Source organism: Siphateles boraxobius, unplaced genomic scaffold (genome assembly GCF_051911475.1).
Source record: "Siphateles boraxobius isolate OS27281-9 unplaced genomic scaffold, OSU_SipBor_1 3, whole genome shotgun sequence".
Lineage (NCBI taxonomy): Eukaryota > Metazoa > Chordata > Actinopteri > Cypriniformes > Leuciscidae > Siphateles > Siphateles boraxobius.
In genome coordinates this window covers 13,111,846-13,135,039 of record NW_027508919.1, presented here as the reverse complement: position 1 = coordinate 13,135,039, position 23,194 = coordinate 13,111,846, and the positions used below count along the sequence as shown (strand labels likewise).

General features: G+C 38.6%; 1 protein-coding gene across 5 annotated transcripts in view; it reads right to left on the bottom strand.

Annotated features, from left to right (window-relative positions):
• glra4a (glycine receptor, alpha 4a) overlaps positions 1-19,869 on the bottom strand; it is a 58,190-nt gene extending 38,321 nt beyond the window's left edge. For 4 of the 5 annotated variants that reach the window (XR_013210362.1, XM_077247917.1, XM_077247914.1 and 1 more), the window contains exon 1: positions 19,419-19,833. Coding sequence is in view for 3 of the 5 variants with exons in the window: in XM_077247914.1 (XP_077104029.1) it covers positions 19,419-19,486 (68 nt within the window). In the remaining 2 variants the exon portion in view is untranslated. Of the gene's footprint in view, positions 1-19,418 lie in introns of all 5 variants that reach the window. The other variant, XM_077247913.1, reaches the window with a different exon arrangement.
• Positions 19,870-23,194: the final 3,325 nt, after the last annotated feature.

Below are 23,194 nucleotides of genomic sequence, written 5' to 3'. Positions count from 1 at the left end.
CACCATCATAATGCGATTAAAATGAGATTTAGACAATAATGCGATAAACTTTACCTCACGTGAACCTCATCAAATTGATGCAATTAAGCTCATGATCGTAGTAACCATAATCATAGTAAAATATGTGGCATATGCCAATTTTAATCACAATTAACAGGCGTGTAAAGACTTGAATGGCATTTATTCCACCAAAGTGTGCATGGGCATGTGGCGTACACAAATGACGCTGTCATGCGCAGATTCTTAAAAATAGCGGTAAAGAAGACATTGCTTTTTTTGGGCTGCTGAAGAAACTGAGGTTATGTTGACAACGTTGCATGACATAATGCAGTATATTGACGGTTGAAAACATCGAAATCAAGATATTTGTTGGCACATCACTGAAAAAATTCCAATACGTCCATAGAAATGTGTTTTGCATTTGATGTAAGAGAAGTTTAAAACAGTGGCCAGTAACACACCTACTGTTTGTGAGTACATCGTTTGTGCAGTGCATTGGGTTATGTGAATAATATCAGAAAAAATAACCATAATTCTTAGTGAATAATCAGAATAAAGAAAATTGCATGTAAACGGGACTAAAAAGGTTGCTTGTGTCATGTAATCATCTTACTGCGATTAAGTCCTTCCTCTGATCATTGGAAATAATCACATTTCTGTACACATTACAAGAATATTTTTTTTTCATCGATCTGTGTTTAGAGAGTGGAGCTTGAAAGCTCTAAAATCATTAGTGTTGCTTCACAGCTCTTTCCCAAGCAGGCTTATTCCACGTTGTTTACAAATCCTGCATCATTATTAGTGTCTGTAGAAAACTCTGTAGAAAAAGTGTTTGAAACTAGATCTATGATGTGGTGTCAACTCAGTGAAAATGTATATCTCACAGGCTTTTTGCAAGTATAAAACTCAGTTTATACTTTATTAAAAGTAGTGCTCAGCTGAAACTCACCACAACCCACAGATTACACATTTTAATTCATAAAGCAATCTTTAACCTTTGGGGAGGCTGGGTCTGACATCTCAGAAGACCCATTAGATTAGATCATGTTTCAATGCTAAATTTATTCTATGTTGCTGAAAACCTTGAGAAATGGGTTTAATGCCATGATGGTCTCATTTTTAATCTGATCTTCCTCTTTGCCTGTAGCCACCGTTCCCCCCAGATTCACTGTTTAAACTGTGGTTTAGCTGTAGCTTTCTATCAGCTTAATGCTCTGGTATGCCATAAGTAAGACACTAAAACTATTTTTGTGAAATTTATACTAATTTACAGGGAAACTTGATACTGTAAGCAAGCAGTTTTCCCCCCAATCTAATCATTTCCGCCTGTCTGCTGTAGCCTTTTCTTTTCGATCACAGAATGAATTAATTGAATGATAAATGTGAAGTGGAAAAGACATTTCATCTTTTAGCAATTACGTTTTCAAAAACAATTTGACATAATTGGCGTTACAGTATGCACTGTGCAGAGAAAAAAAGTCATCACAGTGTTGCTTGGTTATATAAACCCCTTAAGTATCAATTAATAGAATGGGCTTTGTTGTGCAAGGGATTTCTTTGAAAACCACAGATTTTTTTATTCATCAAGGCTGCCTTTCCAGTTTAATTTGTAGACAATCAAACAAACATATATACATGAATTCCATTACCAATAAGATACATCACCATTATAAAAGTTAGATGTAAAATAAAGTTTCTCAATATCCACTAGTGTCCTCCCAGCCTTCATCTTATTCCCTTACAGAGACTTTGGTTCAATGTGGATTGTCTGTTGTCAGTCTGTAAGACAACTTCTCTGATTACTTGTCTGATGGTACCAGTGCTCTGACAGAGAGCTCTGATGGGTATTTCTGTGATGTGATCGACTCTGTCAAAGCAATAAGCAGCAAAGCCTATCAGATTCACTCTCCCAAGAGGGGGTCCAACAGGCACATCTCTCTCAGCAGAGACCATTGATGGCATTTCAGTATCGTCAGTCTGCCATTCAGTGTTTTAGACCTATTCTCTTTTTTGGAGTGTTCGTTAGGGCTGGTATAATGCCCCTTTTTACAATGTGTAAAATAAGTCTCTGTTGTCCCCAGACTGTGTATGTGAAGTTTAAGCACAAAATACCCCACAGATCATTTTTTACAGCATGTAAAAACATGTAATTTCAACAGATTGATACGACAGAACAAGATAGGCTTTTAACAATCTTTCAGTGCGCAAAACCATGATAATATGACACGCATGAAGCATGATAATACGCTTAAAAACAGAGCGGCGCATCGCGCATCGCGGGTGCAGAATGATGTGCTTAAGCAACATGTCACAGACAGTGCGCAGCGCTGCACAAGTGCTCATTTAAAAGTTTACAACACAAAGCGAAGAAATGTCGAGCGCATATCCTAGTCTCTATCTGTCCAAAAGTTTATTGATCGTTTGGTTCTTCACTGTTTTAAATTGCAGTTATTGTGCGTTTGATGCCAATTCATAGTCCTTTTCGTTTAGAAACAGCAATAAACTCCAACTAAATAAAGTCATTTTTATGCAAATCCACAGGGCTTTATCTACAAATCAAGCATTATAACGTGAGTATATCATATTGGAGAGAATTTTACCGTGCATCCTGTCATCACCGGACGAGGTGCGTGCTAAATGCTGAAGACGAGTTTCCATGAACTTTCTTTTAACAATGTAAATATACTTCTGTCGCTCACATTAAGCAATTGAATGGCTTTAGATGACTTTGAATATATTGCAGGAAAACTTAATTGGTGCTTGTCTATTTCTTTTGGTCCATGACTCCCCCTTGTGCCGTAGGCCTATAAAAGAGCGCAATAATCGCAGTTGTCTGAAACAATCGCGGTTAGATAAAATAATCGCGATCAGACGGTTATTTAATTATCGCGACAGGCCAAATTTAGGTATGCTCAAGTTGTTACTATTTTAAGTTGTTAAATCCAAGTCTTGGATTTTTTCCAATCTTAAACGAGAAAATCAAGTCTTTTTCTTCTCAGTGAAATAACATACTGTATTTGAAAATATTTTTAAAGAAGTCTCTTATGCCCACCAAGGCTGCATTTATTCCATCTAGTAAAATCAGGAATAGTGTGAAATAATGTTGTCGTGTAATTCTTTGAAATTAATGATCCTTCTGAAATAATTGTAATATCCTGATTTGGTGTTCAAGAAACATTTACTTTGGAAACTGTGATCCTTTTTTTCATGATTCTTTTATGAATATAAATTTCGAAAGAACAGAAATTTAAATGAAATAGAAATCTTCAGTAACAATGTAGAAGTCTTTATTGTCAATCAATATTGATCAATTTGATGGATGAATTTCTTTAAAAAAAAAAAATCCTAATCCAGAATCTGTCATAAATTGTAATGAAGATTTTGTCTGAAATACAATTTTTGAGACCTTCATGTAAACTCTCTGCTCCAAGGTAAAGACATCACCACAGAGAATAAAGATTAGTTTCCTGGCAGATGAGCACTGCTGTGTTTTTTCTCTGTATGCCCATTTATGTTAATGAAATGAGAGTTCAGAGAAATTGGGCTGGAATTCAGGTGTGACAGAGAAATGAAGACCAAGAAATGGAAGAGTTTAATGAGTGAAGTTGAGCGACTCTGCTTCCCTTCTATGTGATAGACCGCGCAATTTCCTGCTCTTACCCCAAAACATCTCACGTGTATGTACGTATGTAATAGTAAATGTCTAATTAGGACCTCCAGCATGCTACCCCAGGATGATAAATGTGGTCCATTAAGTGAATGTGCTGTATGAATATGGATGGACGTGTCAGTTTTCATCAGGTTCTGGATAATTTCCATGGATTTAAACGAGTCTCCATACACTATCAATCCACTCACAGATCTGCTTCTTGTTGTCTCACACATTTATCTGCTACACTCTCAAGCTTGCTCAGGTAATGAGGCCCTCCCGTCTGCTCGCCTCAGGGGCTGTACTGCAGTTGTGCTGGGTAGTTCACAGCTCTTCTCGCTGTTTTCACTAGCTCTCCCTCAGGTGGTCCTGACTCATTCTGCCTTCAATTGGTTCCACAACATTCCACCTGTCTGTGAAGCCAGAACTGTCGGTCTGGTGCCAGTTTGGGCAGAAAAGTGCGTGGAGCGGTCACTTGCTGCTTTTAGAGCCTCCAGCTGTTCTGCCCTCACCATCACTGCGTGCTTCTGCATCACATGAAATAAATTGATGACCACAATGGCTTGAGTGTACAGTTTTCGGAGCCATTCCAGGAGAGGAGCTCTTTGTGAACTTGTGGTTCACGGTGGCCTCTGAAAATCATACTGCATTTGTTTAATTTTTTTTTCTTTTTGAACATATGCAGTATCGTTTTTAAATTGTCAGTACATTTGATACTGTATCGTAATATAGTTTTTGATATTAAAATATTGAGATTTTAAATATTTTAAATTAAAAATATTAAGTATTTTTACCGGTAACACAAAATTTCAGTAATAATAAGCAACATTGCTTTTTCCCCACATTTATTAGGTTAATGCAAATTTATAAATATATATGTTTGATTAATACATAAAAGTCCCCATGAAATTAAAATAGATTTTTTTTTTGCTTTTAGTAGTTTATGTTAGCCTTACTATTATCTGTCCAATCATAGAATCTGAAGCGTCCCGCCCCCTACATCATAAATAGACGCTAAAGCTGTGGCTAAAATTGGTCACTTGTTTACTATTTTCTATGGTGAATGGCACTATGGGATAGGAGACGATTCAGACAGTGCTAAATATCCCTGAGCTTCCCAGCGGTAAATACGACTTGAGAGGGTTCATATCCAATTTTAACTAGAAACTCGTAAGTCGTGGGCAGCACTAACACGTTTCTGTGCGTGTGTGCCTTTTACTGTATGTATATGTGTTTGTATGGGGAAGAGAGTGTTTTCTATAGATAATGAAACATAATTTCATGGGAAAAACATAGAAAAAGTAGTAATTTTAATCCTTTTGCTGTTGAAGGCTATAAGGACCTTTCAAATAACTGAAATAATTTGGCGAAATGATATGGAACTGAAAAGCAGTCGATACCTGCTTGGAACTATTTTAGCTGTGCATTTACTGAAAAGTAATTGCACACCTTTTTTGGTTTCAAAGTGAGATTTATTTATTTTTTTATCAATAGTTGTGAAGGATAGGAATAATTTCTCTTTCAGCTCATCTAAACATGCAGAAAAGGTGCTTGCCAGAAGTAATGACAGGCAGGGTAACGTCATTTGTTGTTATTTTACACTAAATGACAACAAAGCTAATTGTTAGGGCTGGGCGATAAATTGATTTTATTGATTAACTCAAATGTGTAGTCGACGCTCCTGTCTGCGCTCCCGTAGTGCCGAACGGGCTCATCGTTTGCCATAGAGAGAGATACACAAACAACATGGCAAATGAACAAGACTGCGGCAATAAGCACACCCGCCAAAAACATTTACAAACTGAATCCGTAGGGCTGCCAACTCTCACGCGAGACTCACGCAATTGTCACTTTTTATACGCTCTCACGCCACTCATCCATTTTCTCATGCAGAGAAACATATAAGCAAAGTGAACAGACAAGACAGAGAGGGTTACTATTGATATGAAACAAATTCTCAGCTCTCAGATTCTGTCAATTTAATTACAAAATTCAAACAATAAACACCGTTTTGGCACTTATATGTGACGTGAAAGATCCCTGACAGATCTCAGTTCAAGCGGCACGTGAACCAATCATCTGTTACTCTTTACTATCAGTTAATAGTAAATAAACACAAATAGGTAATTTGAAAGATACAGTTCAACTTACCGAAATGTATAAACTAGATTGATCACTGTTTTTCAACCGTGGAACCATTCAACAGCCGGAGAACAATATGTTAGGTAACCTTACATTACCTCAGGAAAGCCAACCATAGCATGTTAGTTGGACTTAAAAAATTGCTATAGAGAGGAGTATTTTGCTAAATATGATAACTATATAACATATTTATTATATTTTTACCTATATCATTAAAATATTATAACGTTGTTATTATAAAAAACACATTTCATTTGAGATGTTATTTTTAACCTTTAATAATAATACCAGTTAACAGGGCTCTGTATGTTTACAGAATTAGGTGAGATATTCTTTTTTAGAAAAATTAACATAACACATTAACATATCTACTGTCGGCCTACCTAATATTTATCGAAAGGAAACGATATTGCAATCAAGATCTGAATCAAATCACAATAATTGAATGTCAAGCAATAATAAACAGTAGCATACCAGTCACTGTACCATGTAAACATTGTGTTGTCACTAAACATAATACAATTCTGTTTAGTTTCCAAATGTTTTGACAATCACAATACACTTATTGTGATGGAAGTTTTTTTTTTTTTTTTTTTTTTTTTTTACATTTGCATTTTACTAGGCTGTTTATGAGTACTTAATTATAAAGCACATTTTAATGCCTTATTCTGCATGGCCATATTCTACACTCTTAATCCTACCTTGAGCGAAAAGTCATAGTTAATACTTAGTCAATACTGAGAATTGGACCCTAATCAAAAGTGTAATCCAAATGCTGGTCATCATTTTCTGAAGGGAGTGTGTAATCTGGATATTCCATGTCTAAAAACAATTTGCATTCTATGCACAGTATGGATGCTGCACACTGATTTTTTTTTTCTCCAAATATTGTGCGAGTAGTACATCTGTGTGGGATTTTGAACCCTGGTACTTTGGTAAATGATAACAAACGGTCTGGATGAGCCATTAGAGTTCCAGCATGCTGTATCTGGCACTCATGCTAGCGTAGTGAGGTCAAGATGTTCCTCTTACCTTTATGGTGTGAGACACATGGCTTAGATAGTCTGCACAAGCACACCTGAAATAACCACTTTAATTGAAGCACTCTCCAATGCACCTCGCAATGCTAGGCATCAGACTGAACACCGGTGGGGTGACAAACTATTTTTTTCAGGCACTGTTGAGCTATTGCAAATGAGCACATTATGGTGCTGGTTCATATAAGAAAAACTGTGATTAATCTCTATAAACAGAGAGAGTACAGTTGCTCCCTCCCTCTAAGCTTACTCACAGTGTGGTTGGTATGTCATACACAAGCATCTTAGAAGCACTTAGTGAATAAAGTCCATACTTTGCTTAGGGGAGTAAAGGAATCCAGCATCTAGACTAAGTTTGGCCTCACTCCCAGTTGCTCATATATGTCCCTGTTTACACCTGGTATTAAGATGTGTTTTGGTCGATCGGATCACAAGTAGACGAAGGAGACACATTGCTGTTTACACCAGGAGTTTTATTCCATCTCTTTTTTCCCACTTTCAATAGGACAACTATTTGAACAAACCATCATTTTTCAATTGATTTATCTATCAATTATTTTTCGATTAATCAATTAATCTAACAATAATTTTTTTTCTCCCGGTTAATCGATTACATTTTTTCTGAATAACTGATTAAACCTTTGGTTAATTTACCCATAAATAATAAACAATAATTTACCAATAAAGTATAACCGTAACTAATCTATGTATGGACTTTTATCTAATGCTATTATTTATTACAAAAGATAAGGTTTATGCAGTGCAGACCTAGAAAAGGTGTTTACAATGGCTGCATTCAAAGTCACTTTTTGGGATTTAAAGCAGCAACTGCTTACAAGTGTGAATCCTGAAATGTTTGGTTCATTCAGGAGATTAAAGTAGCTGCTTGACTATATTAATTCAGCTGTATGATCAAATAGTTTAAGTCACAACCGCATTCTACCTAACCATAGAGGTAACCATTGCGACAGTGTCATTGTGGCTGTGTCCATAAAACCGTGAAGTTTTACCACGATCGACAGTGCGTAATTAAATAAATGAGTCCAATCGATGTGTGAGTTCATCCATTACATATTTTAAATAACCAACAACAGCGTTATGCTTTGTAACCGGTTGCAGAGAATACGTTTGAGCCGCACGCCTTAAAAACAGAATGCTGTAGGCCTATGAACGCAGCCGTATTAGGCTCAAAATAGGGACTTTAAGCAACAGCCTCTGGTGGAACGGCAACGGCATTCTGGCGTTCTATTGCGCATGGCGACTTTAACTGCTACTTCACGACGTTCTATTGTAACCACTACTGTAACATTAAGAAAGTTAATGTAATGTTTATGGTATGTGTAATTGTTTATGTATGTCATTAAATGCCCAAAGCAAACCTTTCCTGCTTTTTAAAATCACTTTCTTTATTTGTATTTTGTCAAATTATCAAATTATCCCCTACGCCGTACTCTTCACTGTTGCTTAGTGATTTTTGCGTTCTTTAACTACGGCAGTTAACCGTTTACTTCCGGCTGCGTTGCCGTTCCATCAGCAGCTGTTGCTTAAAGTCCCTAATAATATGAGACTGACAAACTATTCTAGTGCTGGGTAAAACTTCACTGTACTAGTCCGCATACTTACGCTGCCGTTTCATCGTTTTCCATTTTGGTTTTACAGAGTGTGTAAAGCACATTTTATTCGATCTCTGTTTAAAAAAAAAAATCACACTTTAGATCGGGCTTGATATTTTTGTAATAACGGCTGATTTTCAGCATGCCCGTAGCCTCCATCATTGGGGAACATAGCGAGACGAATCGACTCATTCAACGCAAATCCACTAATTTGCACAATCGACGTCGCTTACGTCGACGTGTCATTCCAGCCCTACTTTCAACATTTTCTGTCCTAATTTCTTCGAGGGGTAGGTCAATGGACGGGCAAACGGATGGGCTTTTTACAGATCTTTCGATCTAATGAACGAAATAAGTTCATGCAAATTAGATATGAACACGACTGAGGTCATTAAAACATACGGAAACAGCTCTGCTCTGATAGCCGCAAGACCACGCTGTGGCGAGGGGGGCGTGGTCTCGCGAAGTCTGTAGAGAGAGACGAGTCAGCGAGCTGTGCGGTGAGTAAGTAGGTCAAGTGCAGATGATGAACACCTGTGTCTGATTGCAGTGATTGGCGTGGAGACCGCATTTAAGCTGCCAAGAATGAGTGAGCGGGAACAGAGAGGCTTGGGACTCGCACGCGACCCGCAGCACACGCAGCAGATCGGACTGAGTTTACTCAAGAGGAAAGAGTTGCCGATCAAATGGACTGAGTTTTTCTAAAGTGGAAAGAGTGGTCATCTGACTGAACTGTGAGAACTGGAGACACACAGCGTGAGCTGGTACAGCGGGCAGAGTGTCTCATTTATTGTGTTGTAGTGTTTCACTACGGTGAATGCGCACGAGCGCCCCTTTTTGATTCTTTTATTTCTTTGTTTATAAATAAAGTGTGAGTCCCAATTCCGCCGACCCTGTCTTCTTCCTACACCCACGCTGAGTTTCACTACACGCGCTAAATTAGGTGAGTGTGTGTTAGAAATCAGGAATGGTAAGAGAACATTGAGTTTGGTAAGTTTTTCGTCTTCAAAACAAACTTGAGTCATCAGCCAGCAAAGTTTAAATCATATCTGGCTAGTGCGCTTCCCATAGTGTTTACCCATTAAGTCAGTAGGCGGACAGTATGCTCATTCGTTGAGCATCTACACTACAAAAGCAATCCTGTCAAATGCATTTTCGACTACCACTGAAGATGGTCGAAAGTGGACAAGCTTAAAATGTTTTAGACCTCGTGCACCTGTATTTAGCGCCATACACTTGTGATCTGATTGACCAAAACGCATCTTAATTCTAGGTGTAAACAGAGCCTATACTGTAAGTCTAAGTGACTATGTGCAGGACAGCACTGCTTCCTACTAAACAACAGAAAAATATAGTGTACATTTTCCATTCCTTCTCACTATTTGTGCATTTACCTCGATGAGTTTTCTTTAGATTTCTGGGATTGTTCCATTCCTTATCCTGTGAAATCTAATAAACAGTATGTGGGTAAAATAAGGCTGTTTTCACACTTCACGTGCAAACCTGAGTTTGATTCTAAACTGGTGATTACTGGTGTCTTTTTACATGACTAAACCATGGTACATTATCAAGAGCACTCAGGGTAGCTGTTAATGTCTATAACCAAGTGACAGCTGTTGATGAGAATATGCCAGCTTCCAAAAGCTCTTGTGTGAAAGTGCCATAAAACGTTTGGAATGTAAAATCCTTACAAGGGTGTTTGAGAAACAGTTTTTCAGATGAAGCCACCATGCTACATGATTAAAATGGCTTTGCACTGATTTAACTGCTAATAGTTCTGTGTTCTTGCATGCTGTGTTCAAGCAGGGAATGTAGTCACCGATCTAGAAGGTACACTGACAACACAACAGTGACACAGGCAGAAATTTTCCATTGAACAGATACACATATTCTCTCTGCCCTCCAGGAATTTTGCACTGGTGCCATTAGTCAGAGCAAACAATGTCTGATGTAGTCTGGCTTGGGCCAGCAAGATTGGTGGCCTGAAACCTTCTTTTTGGACATCAAGGTGAGGGTGAAAATAAAGACAGAGAAGAAAGGGAAAATGGGGAAGCGATGTGGGAAGACTAGATGAGCTGATAGTGGAGTTCTTAAGTAATAGATGGGGCATGGGCTTGCTGCTGGTTGTGCAGACAGAGATAAAGAGCAAGTCAGCATGGTCATGCATGTCTAATTCAACCTTTTTGGCTTCGGCTGTTTGACAAACAGAAGGGAATGTATGCCGGTTATATACAACATATATCTCTTAAGTATTTTAGTGTGTCTGTTGTCTTTGCTGGTTAATATGTTCATTTAAATTGGAGAGACGGGGGCTGGTTGTAAGAAAGTTGTCAAAAGGTTTTGAGTTAAAAGTCCAATTACACAAATCCTTTAGCAATGTTTTGTATATTGGTTTCAAGCACCTATATTAGTTCATAAGTCTCTTTAAAAATTATTATTTTTAAAAATGTATATAATTATTTTTAAATTAATTATCATTAATTTTATCTTGCAATATATGTTTTTACTATTGCTGTTTGTTAAACAAGTAAAGTAAAACTGTGTTTTACAAAAGTGAATTTTTCCTAAATATCTGGTTGAGACATATCTATTTATTTTCTATTTATTTATTACGCTCTCACAGCTGTTTAAAATGCTATAAAAAGTATACGGTTTATTAATTACAATTTCTGGTGGTCAAAAATAATGATTTGACCTTTTTTCTGTTTTATGAATTGTTTTGTATTTCATTACTGATAAAATTCTGCTAAAAAGCATATAACAGAATATTGACAAGTTACATTGTGACCACTTACGCTACTAGACGGGTCAGCATGTGTTCTGTAAACTGTACTTGTTTTTTCTGGCCAATGATGGTGAAAATATCATTGCTTTTGTATAGTAGAAATCAACCCGAGAAACAGGCGCATAGCCAGTAATGGGCCGGGCGACACTGGCTCACCCACATTACTCACTGGCCCGCCCAGGCAAGTTTGATCAAAATACATTTTTAGTTTATTTTTATTATTCAAATGTATTTAAGAAAATATATTAATATAAACCTGATTTATTGTTGTGGTGGTGGTGTGATGGACTGGTGTGTGTGTTTAATTTGTTTTCCGAATAAAATGGAACTGTTGAAGCAAGTTGTAATGTAGAAAGCCTCCCTCCGGAACATAATTTGTTGCTAGGGGTTCCGACAGGAAGACTGTGGGTGGCGCCAGCGGCTTTTTTGCCAATTTATTAACATCGCCACAATAATGGCTAAACAAGTTTCTTTAATGTGTTATTTGAAAAAAAGCAAGAGTTGAGGAAGACACGCCACTGCCTTCATCTACCAAGTCCACCCAGCCCAGTTCTTCAGACTCATTAACCCAAAAGAAGGCTAGTTAGGCGCTGGTGGCGGCTGCCGCTTGCTCACTGGTGGCAGTGCTATTGCTCCCTCCCGGTTAGCCTGACGCGGGTTTACCCGCCGATCTAACTGCAATTGATGAACTACCTTCACAACCCAATTTGAAGGTATTTCCCTGCACAGTGTGTTGTTAATTTTCAAACCGTGCTCTGCTGAGAGTTTTCATTATTTGAATTTCTTTTACTTTTAGCCTACTTTATTTTCAGGTGATCTGTCTTTGCACTGCTGACTAGCCTGAATAAAATAGAAAGGTTATTGTCTATGCTGGTTTGTCCACCCTATATTGAGCTCTGTTGGTTGAACAGTGTTTTATTATTGCCTTTGCTGAATATTTCAAAATAAAGGTGTAACTGTTTTTGCAATTTGTCTATTCTTTTTTTCTACTGTCGAAGTCATTTTTTTTCCTAGGAAAAACTATAGGGCCACTCACTTTTTCACTGGCCCACCCAAAATACAATTTCTGCCTACGCCACACCAGTCACCCTGTTCATAATGGCATGGGTTGGCAAGCTTATGATTTGCATTCCATTCCCTAATTAAAATATTAAATCTAGAGAAACAAAAATAGTCTACACTCACCTAGAGGATTATTAGGAACACCATACTAATACCGTGTTTGACCCCCTTTCGCCTTCAGAACTGCCTTAATTCTACGTGGCATTGATTCAACAAAGGTGCTGAAAGCATTCTTTAGAAGTGTTGGCCCATATTGATAGGATAGCATCTTGCAGTTGATGGAGATTTGTGGGATACACATCCAGGGCATAAAGCTCCAGTTCCACCACATCCCAAAGATGCTCTATTGGGTTGAGATCTGGTGACTGTGGGGGCCATTTTAGTACAGTGAACTCATTGTCATGTTGAAGAAACCAATTTGAAATGATTCAAGCTTTGTGACATGGTGTATTATCCTGCTGGAAGTAGCCATCAGAGGATGGGTACATGGTGGCCATAAAGGGATGGACATGGTCAGAAACAATGCTCAGGTAGGCCGTGGCATTTAAACGATGCCCAATTGGCACTAAGGGGCCTAAAGTGTGCCAAGAAAACATTCCCCACACCATTACACCACCACCACCAGCCTGCACAGTGGTAACAAGGCACGATGGATCCATGTTCTCATTCTGTTTAGGCCAAATTCTGACTCTACCATCTGAATGTCTCAACAGAAATCGAGACTCATCAGACCAGGCAACATTTTTCCAGTCTTCAACTGTCCAATTTTGGTGAGCTCTTGCAAATTATAGCCTCTTTTTCCTATTTGTAGTGAAGATGAGTGGTACCCGGTGGGGTCTTCTGCTGTTGTAGCCCATCCGCCTCAAGGACAAGGGTGTTGTGGCTTCACAAATGCTTTGCTGCATACCCTGGTTGTGACGAGTGGTTATTTCAGTCAAAGTTGCTCTTCAATCAGCTTGAATCAGTTGGCCCATTCTCCTCTGACTTCTAGCATCAACAAGGTATTTTCGCCCACATGACTGCCGCATACTGGATGTTTTTCCCTTTTCACACCATTCTTTGTAAACCCTAGAAATGGCTGTGCGTGAAAATCCCAGTAACTGAGCAGATTGTGAAACACTCAGACCGGCCGGTCTGGCACCAACAACCATGCCACGCTCAAAATTGCTTAAATTACCTTTCTTTCCCATTCTGACATTCAGTTTGGAGTTCAGGAGATTGTCTTGACCAGGACCACACCCCTAAATGCATTGAAGCAACATCCATGTGATTGGTCGATTACATAATTGCATTAATGAGAAATTGAACAGGTGTTCCTAATAATCCTTTAGGTGAGCGTATTTTCCATTGGCATGAGGAAATAGAGAAATTGGATTGATATCAGAATTGACCTATATTATACATTGACCTATACTTGCACCAGGAGCATTGAAGAGTTTATTGGACGGATGTGGTACAGTCACAAGCACTGGCATAATGTTCTCTATAATGGCTGTATCTCTCTTTGTCTTGAATATAGCAATAGTATTTTACAGTAAATTCACTCAACTTAGACTGAGTGGCTCCATCCCTCGTGACCTGTTGTACTTCTCTTGTCAAGACAGTCCATCAGTCAGGCTAATGATTATGAACGTATTTCAGATACCTGTGGCCTGACCTTAGGTCATTCGCATCCACCTTGACCACTGATGCTTTGCTCTTGAGAAACTTCTGCTGCTTCCGTTTGTCCATTTGGAAAAAATCAGCTGTCATGCAGGGTTAATGGATAAGGCCATAAGCTAAATAGATCAATAAACCACAATTGTCATGGCAACTGACCGGCGGAGCAAATCTCCAGCTGCTAGCATCGGCGCTCTCGTAACTACCATGACACCAGAAATATCAATAAACCAAACACTGGATTGGCACGGCCCAGTTTCTGAGCTTGTCTGGAGGTCAGAGCGATAGTCAGGCATTTACTGAAAAGCTGTGATTAGCACTATTGAATTTAATTTGTTCCTACAATAGTGGGCCAGAGTAAAGGGGTGCCCTCACAGAGGATAATAATTTATTCAGCGTTCAGAGGAATTACATGGGTCTAGTGTGCTTGTGTTCTCATTTAATGCTGAAAAAAGTGCCGCCTCGCTCTCTGACATTGTGTTATCTGACGAACACAGTTGTAATCCTCACTTCAGCTTCCATCTCCCCTCACCCACCTTCCAAAACCGCTTCACCAGCCATGCATGACATGGGCTAGTAAACAGGAAAGTGGAGCAAAAGATAAAGAGAGAGGGACAAAGAGACTGATGTGTCCTGGTGGGTGTTGTTTCTTGTGTTTACTATCCATCCTTAAAGTAAATGACCTTGTGTCATGTAGCACAGTCTGGGGATGTGCTGTTAGCATGCTTCATTTTCCTCATCTGCAGGTACTGCGCTCTTTCGTTCTCAATGGCAATGCAATTTTATTATTTTTCCATTAGAAACAGCACCTCCTGCCAAGACCTCTGTTTGCTTCCTATTATCTTTTTGAAAAATCTTCCCCCAGGATTAAATGAGTCAAAGTTGCCCAGCTGTTAAGAGATCTTCAGCCAAACAACTTTGTTGTACCATCATTGGATTTGACAAAGTGACCATAATGCACAGCAGCAAAACAAATGCCCTGTTCCAAAACCTAGTGAGCTCACTAGAGAGGCAACATTTTAGGGCAACATCTTAATTGTGCCTAATTGTATAATGTACAACATTTTCTTATGGGGGACCATGCCCCTGGATCCCCCTAGAACAGGGATGTCCAATCCTGCTCCTAGAGGGCCACTGTCCTGCAAAATTTCACTTCAACCCCAATTAAACACACCTAAACCAGCTAATAAAGCTCTTGCTAAGTATACTAGAAATGTCCTGGCAGGTGTGCTGAGGCAAGTTGGAGCTAAACTCTGCAGGACAGTGGCCCTCCAGGACTGAGTTTGGACATCCCTGGCCTAGAGTGTCCAAGGTCCACCCAGCATAGTCTCACAAAATCCTGTGGAAAACACTCAATACCAAAAACTTTAGTCATAAAACAGCTATAAAATAGTTTGGTACAATTAAAAATAGATCATAATTTATAATTCTTTTGTGATATGCATTTTTATATGCTTATGAAAGTATTGTTAGCTTAGTAAGACGATAACACCAAACTACACCAAAACACAATGTTTTTTGGGCAGTGCAAAGTCTTATGTAGAATGTTCCATGTCGGTTACGTGTCAGGTTCCATGGTGGTATTGATGCTGCCTTGGAAGGCAGCTTCCTATGAAATGAGTTGCCTTTCATTACATTCTGCAATAATGTATATGTTTATAAATGTATATGGAGTATAGAGTTCTATATCAATCTATCTGTCATTCTGTCTACTTGGACTCAAACCTGTTTTGCTGTCCCTGAATTTGTAACTACACAAAGACTCATCTATGTGGTTTTAATTGCGCTGAAAGTAATAGCTCACTGTAGCAACCTCCAGTAGGGCTTTTCCAACTGGGCTTCAATCTGTCAAACCACGAGCACGAAGAGAATCCCACAGGCCCTTCATTTAAATGAGGCACTGTGGCCCAACCACATTAGTTACACTTCATGTTGTGCTTCTTTTGCAGCCGTGCTGTATGGTAGCTGGCAGTGGAAATAAATTCATTTCACCATAGCCCACTGGCTATGCACTCAAGCTCAAAATCATTTTTGCCAGGTTAAGAGTTAAGTACCAAAAACGTAAGAGAATAGTTTATGTTTGGGAATAAATTCACTGGCTTCTCACTAACAGCTGATCTCCTAACAAGATCTCTTATCCTTTTAGACCTCTCTTTTTTTTTAGGTGCCCCACAATCAGTACTCCTTTCATTGTGTAAAAAGCAAAGGGCATTCACTTTTCTCACACCTTGATGGTGGGTGAAATTGACCAGGAACAATCATTCACACTACTGCACAGCAGTCTGTCAACTCTCGGCTGTATGCTCATGCTCACATCACTGAACCACTCGTGCTGCTGTCCCCCAGTTTGGTTGTGAACCCTGGGTTACATCTGCCCCACCCATCTGCCGCTCTGCATACTGTTGTATGCTCTCTTTGTTTTCACAGTAGAGCTGCTGAGGTAGACAGACAAATATTTGTGGGAGAGGCGCAAGCACTGGTTTGTTGTGAGCGAAACGGGTGAATAACAATGTGTTGAGTTGCTTGTTGAATCCTGATTAGCAGATTTTAAAAATCACCTAAAAAGTGGTTAAAATTAACAACATTAGCCATTAGTCAAGTTTGTTGTAGAATATGATTATTTATTAAAGAAAAGGTCTTTAATATAATTGAGTTTTAAGCAAAATACTTTTTTTGTATATGCAGTATCCAATTGGAAATACAAGGCACATATATAAATTAATTATTGATTTGTTTTTTCAGTGAAGGACCATGCGACACCATGATCGGAATAATACCTCTGAAAATTAAGCTTTTACATCACACGACTAGATTACATTTTAAAATATCAAATTTTTTAAATTAAAATTATATTTCACAATATAACTGTTTTTACTGTATTTTTGATCAAATAAATGCGACATTGGTGAATGTGTGTGCATGTGTGTCTGTGTGTGTGGAATATTGATTAGAGTTTAAAATATTTATTATTTAAAAATATTTAGACTGTGCTAATATGTATATTAATATTTATCATTATTTAATATTTAGCTCTTTAGATAGTGTTGCCCTGGACGAGTGTCATTATTCACAAATATTTCCGATTCAGACAGCCAATCAGAATGAGATTCGTGGAATTAATCTAACTAGTGTTTTGCTCAGTGGCCCATGACCTCTGCATTTCTATTACTGCTGAGAGATGTGCTGGTGTTACTTTGGGGTCAAATTTGGCACTCTCTCCATGCTGATTGGTGGGAATGGTGTGCTCTTGCTTAAAAATGTTGCATAGCCCTGAGTGGAAAACTGAAATCGGTGTACTGCTTTATTATTAATAAGAGACAAAGTTTGAGCTGCACAAATCCCTTTGTATTCCATTTCAGCATTTTATATTTTCTTGCAAATCCCAGTGTTTCTGTCTTGACAGATGTCTTTATTTCACGCACCAGCTGCTCTTTCGAACTATGTTAGTCTCTCTTTCTCAAGGTAATGTTTTTCCTATGTTTTCCCTGAGGTTATTCTCAGCTCAAAACGTTCATTATAAAGCTGTAAGTTTTCTGTGAAAACAAATAGGGACTTTCAAATATTCATCTTCACCCAATAACCACACGGCTGACCTGTAGACTGCACAGACATGCTGAGGCTGTTCTGAGTCACTCTTCTTCACAGTACATTTCGTAAGTTCCTGGCGATGTCTGCGGTCCTGTTGCTCTATGCTCATGACCTGTCTACCTGCTAATCAACCACCTCTTGGGTTTCTACCCAGGTCTCTGCATGGCTCCTTTCATAGCCATTGTCGCCCCCTCACCTCAGAGTCCGCCAGCTCTGCTCAAACACCGCTCATCTCTGCCTCCATGTTCTGAATCGCCCACACAGTGTCTGCAGGTTGACACTGAGCTAGTGAGTGCGATCGCTAAGGGATGTCATCTCCCACCCGCAAGTCACACCACCGGCCCTTCAGAGACACGAAGCCTTTCTGTGCTCATGTGTGCATGTAACATGTGGCATACTGCAACATCTACAACATGTTCCTCTGCCAGTCACCCTGTCCTTGGCTGTCTCATGCACTCTGTCTCATACCTTCACTAGAGTTGTACCTTTTGTTACATCATTATGACTCCCAGCACTTTTCCTGTAATCTCAACCTAGAATGCCTTCACTCAATCGCATCTTCATCCCGTCAGTGTCTGTCTTTCTCTCTCAGAGCGGATGCTCGTCGCCAGACCCAGGCTTTGGGATTATGCAAATTTAGCTCCAGCCTGTTCACACCTGGATGCAATGGGGCATGAAACAGGGAGTGCACTCGCTGCAAAACTTTTCACTTTTTTCATTCAGAGAGGGGTAGAAAATCTCATTTTGCTTCTTTTTTTTAAAAGTTGCTCAGTGTTCCTTCTTTATATTTTTAAATGTTTTACTTCTTTATTTAAAAGAGCCATCATAAGATTTAAATAGCATTGAGATTCTCTATATATCCTTTCATATTCTTCAAAGTCTTGCTTTCTTCGTGTGTTCATAAAATATAGAGACACAACCCTTACTGTGAGCTAATGATTTTTCTGTTGTTGGATATTGTTCAGGCACTCCAGGCTATCAAAAATATCATAAAATATTCTTTTTTTTCTGCCTGACAAAATGGTTCAAACTTTCTCCCTTTAATTTGATATTTTTCACCTTTAATTTTATAAGGAAAAGACAAAAGAAATGTAATATATGTTATTCTACAAGGATCTTATTTCAGCACCTTTCAGCTCTTTTTTTTGCATGGAATTTGGAAATTTGCTTAAATGGGCAGGAGAGGAGCACAATGCGTTCTCTGTCAGTTTGAGTTTAAATTAATCACATTTCCGTTGACTGAATGTTATCTGTGTTGAGAAAGTTTAAATCAAACCAGCCATGATTCTGAAATTATAAAAATAAACCTAACAAAGCCCTCATTTAGTATTATATTATTATAATTAATATAATATTGTATGTTACCTATTACTTTGAACTATTACTCTCAAGAAAAAAATGGAATTCACAAAAGGGATTTAAATGTGACATTTCAGTAACACTTTAGATTAGGGTCCAATTCTAACAAACTAATAACTACGACTTTTGTCTAATTCAACTTCTAATTACTGCTTATTAATAGTTAGTAAGGTAATTTGTTAAGTTTGCAGAATAAAGCATTAATATGTGCTCTATAAGTACTAATAAACAGCCAATATCCTAGTAATATGCATAATAAGCAACTAGTTAATAGTTAGAATTTTTTTTAGCCATTATTTAACCAGGAGAGAACCTCACTGAGATTAAAATCTCTTTTACAGGAGTATCCTGGCCAAGATAGGCAGCCCAGTTATAGAACTATACATATAACAAACAACAATACAACACACAATAATTGGATCCTAAACTAAAATGTTACTGACATTTCCTACAATGAACAGACCACACAACACAACACAACCAATACATACATACATGCTATTAAAAACAACTGCTTGTCTTACCTGATAAAGCCCCCTTGGAAAAAGAAAAAAGACAAGACGTATAAAATCCTTATGACCTGAGGGAGCATTCTCTTGCTCAGTCTCTGTCTCTCTCTCTCAGTCCGTTTGAAGAACTTACACTCTACAGAATTACCAAATCCAAAGAGGAGCAGGTAAAACTCGACAAGAATGCATTGTCTTGCAGAGTGATCCAAGCCTGTCTGTGAGGAAACTTCTTCTGGCTTCCTCTCTGCTCACTTCTGTTGGCTGGAAAATCCTCCACAGTGTCCCCCTCCCCTCCTCAGATATCAGTGAGAATAGGTGAGAGCACAAGCATGTCTATGTGTCTGGGTTTGTGTTTTGAAGAGACTATGTGCTTTTCCCTTTCTTTCTCGTTCTTTTTTATGACCAGCTGCTCGCTCCAGGAATTATAATGGAGAGGATTTAAAGGGCCAGCAGCGCATTTTAAGGCAGGGAGATGGCGGGTGGTGAGCCCACTGATAAGAGGAGCAGAAAGAGGAGGATCTTGGAGATCAGAGAGGGGGATGGAGGTTTTTCTGGCTTTGTTTATGATAGTTGTTTCTCTCTCTCTCTCTCTCTCTCTCTCTCTCTCTCTCTCTCTCTCTCTCTCTCTCTCTCTCTCTCTCTCTCTCTCTCTCTCCCTTTTCCTCGGTGTGGAGGACTAACCACTTCAAGGCTTTTCTTCATTATACATATATATGTAGCCTACTGGAAGATGGAGACCCAAAAACCTGAGAGCAAGAGATGTGCTCATAACACATGCTAGCTGTCATATTAATATTTTAAAGTTGGTTTATAATGGTAAACACCATGCAATATATATATATATATATATATATATATATACACACACACACCATACAAATGATACCTACCTTCAAGGTTTCACGGAAGAATTTAAATATTTAAAACACTTTAACGTTTACAGTGTGCCACTAGCATTACAAAAGAGTTTTTTTATTACGCTATGGAATAAATTTGATTAAAGTCCTATTCGGACGGGATTAGTTTAACATGGAGAGGTGGGGTAAAGTAATTATCAGACTCAGAATTTTAGTCCCATCCGAATGTGCTATCTCAGTAATCATTACGGACAATGTCAGTAAAGATTATGGCGACTTTTACCTTCTGTAAAAAGGTCTGTAAAAATTACCTTTCCGCGGTTTTTCAAGTATGGAGGCACTTGAAAAAGCATTCAGTTGCATTCGAGGCGTTGGGACGAGTCTGTGGCAAAACTCAAGTGTTTTCCACATAGCATTCAAAAAGAAGGTCAAAAGCACTTGTTAGAGGCACAAAACTTCTTTTAGCGTTAGGTAAGTGTCTATTACCAACATTATCCAATCTGAATTTAATTAATACATTGTTCGACCAGAACTAACTGTTTTATATATACAGGTCTGCACACATGATATCAGGAAGCAACGTCATACGCACATGACGACATGAGGGAGACGGCGGTGCGCAAATTGAGTTACCCCTCCCACTTCTACTGGTTTGACTGCGATATCTTATCCCGTGTGAATTGGCCATTATTATTACAGATGTCCTGTGGTAAAATTACATTACTCCATCTTCCCTTGTAAAACTAATCCCGTCCGAATAGGGCTTAAAATACATTTGAATTAAATAGGAGTATCCAGACCAGTATAAACCACCTAAGACCAGCATTAAAATTCCATTCAGCAGGGTGTTGAAGAAAAATAATTGTGTGAAAGGGCTGTTTTTTGCTTTGTAAACTCGAGATGAAAAGGCACCACATGAGAAAGTTCATTCTGAATGAAAAATTACTTGTGGCTCCTGACCATCAAATTACCTCAGCTGGAGTCATTCATCTTCTCAGCGGATGACACCGCTGATACCACCGTCTCCTAAGGAGATAAAAGTCTCGCTCTTTTTAATCTTTTCAGGGGGAAAAACGTGAGATTAAACGCTCACCTCTACAATTATCTTTGTGCTCCTGATGTACAGCGCCTGGCTTATGAAAGATGCATTAGAGCCTGTTAAATGAATGAATCAGAAGTGTGAAGCTTGAAAACTCAAGCAACCCCTCTTTATTTATTTATTTTTTGTTTTGAATTTTTTTTGTTTTTGGAAAGTATTTATCACATGTGATATCTAGCCAAAAATGTTGCTCTATATAATAATGGTATGTTGTTTTTGAAAGCTATCTATCTACCTATCTGTCTGTCTGTCTGTCTTTCAGCTAGCTGCTTTTTAACTTTTTAAAAATGTAAAAAGCTTTTTAATAGTGTTATTTTCTAATATATATATATATATATATACAGGTCCTTCTAAAAAAATTAGCATATTGTGATAAAGTTCATTATATTCCATAATGTAATGATAAAAATTAAACTTTCATATTTTTTAGATTCATTGCACACCAACTGAAATATTTCATGTCTTTTATTGTTTTAATACTGATGATTTTGGCATACAGCTCATGAAAACCCAAAATTCCTGTCTCAAAAAATTAGCATATTTCATCCGACCAATAAAAGAAGTGTTTTTAATACAAAAAAAAAAGTCATCCTTCAAATAATTATGTTCAGTTATGCACTCAATAGTCAATACTTGGTCGGGAATCCTTTTGCAGAAATGACTGCTTCAATGCGGCGTGGCATGGAGGCAATCAGCCTGTGGCACTGCTGAGGTGTTATGGAGGCCCAGGATGCTTCGATAGCGGCCTTAAGCTCATCCAGAGTGTTGGGTCTTGCGTCTCTCAACTTTCTCTTCTCAATATCCCACAGATTCTCTATGGGGTTCAGGTCAGGAGAGTTGGCAGGCCAATTGAGCACAGTAATACCATGGTCAGTAAACCATTTACCAGTGGTTTTGGCACTGTGAGCAGGTGCCAGGTCGTGCTGAAAAATGAAATCATCTCCATAAAGCTTGTCAGCAGATGGAAGCATGAAGTACCCACTGACTGTGGGTACTTGACACTGGACTTCAGGCATTTTGGCATTTCCTTCTCCCCAGTCTTCCTCCAGACTCTGGCACCTTGATTTCCGAATGACATGCAAAACTGAGCAACAGTCCAGTGCTGCTTCTCTGTAGCCCAGGTCAGGCGCTTCTGCCGCTGTTTCTGGTTCAAAAGTGGCTTGACCTGGGGAATGCGGCACCTGTAGCCCATTTCCTGCACACGCCTGTGCACGGTGGCTCTGGATGTTTCTACTCCTGACTCAGTCCACTGCTTCCGCAGGTCCCCCAAGGTCTGAAATCGGTCCTTCTCCACAATCTTCCTCAGGGTCCGGTCTCCTCTTCTCGTTGTGCAGCGTTTTTTGCCACACTTTTTCCTTCCCACAGACTTCCCAGTGAGGTGCCTTGATACAGCACTCTGGGAACAGCCTATTTGTTCAGAAATTTCTTTCTGTGTCTTACCCTCTTGCTTGAGGGTGTCAATGATGGCCTTCTGGACAGCAGTCAGGTCTTACCCATGATTGCGGTTTTGAGTAATGAAACAGGCTGGGAGTTTTTAAAAGCCTCAGGAATCTTTTGCAGGTGTTTAGAGTTAATTAGTTGATTCAGATGATTAGGTTAATAGCTCGTTTAGAGACTCTTTTCATGATATGCTAATTTTTTGAGACAGGAATTTTGGGTTTTCATGAGCTGTGTGCCAAAATCATCAGTATTAAAACAATAAAATACCTGAAATATTTCAGTTGGTGTGCAATGAATCTAAAATATATGAAAGTTTAATTTGTATCATTACATTATGGAAAATAATGAACTTTATCACAATATGCTAATTTTTTGAGAAGGACCTGTATATATAT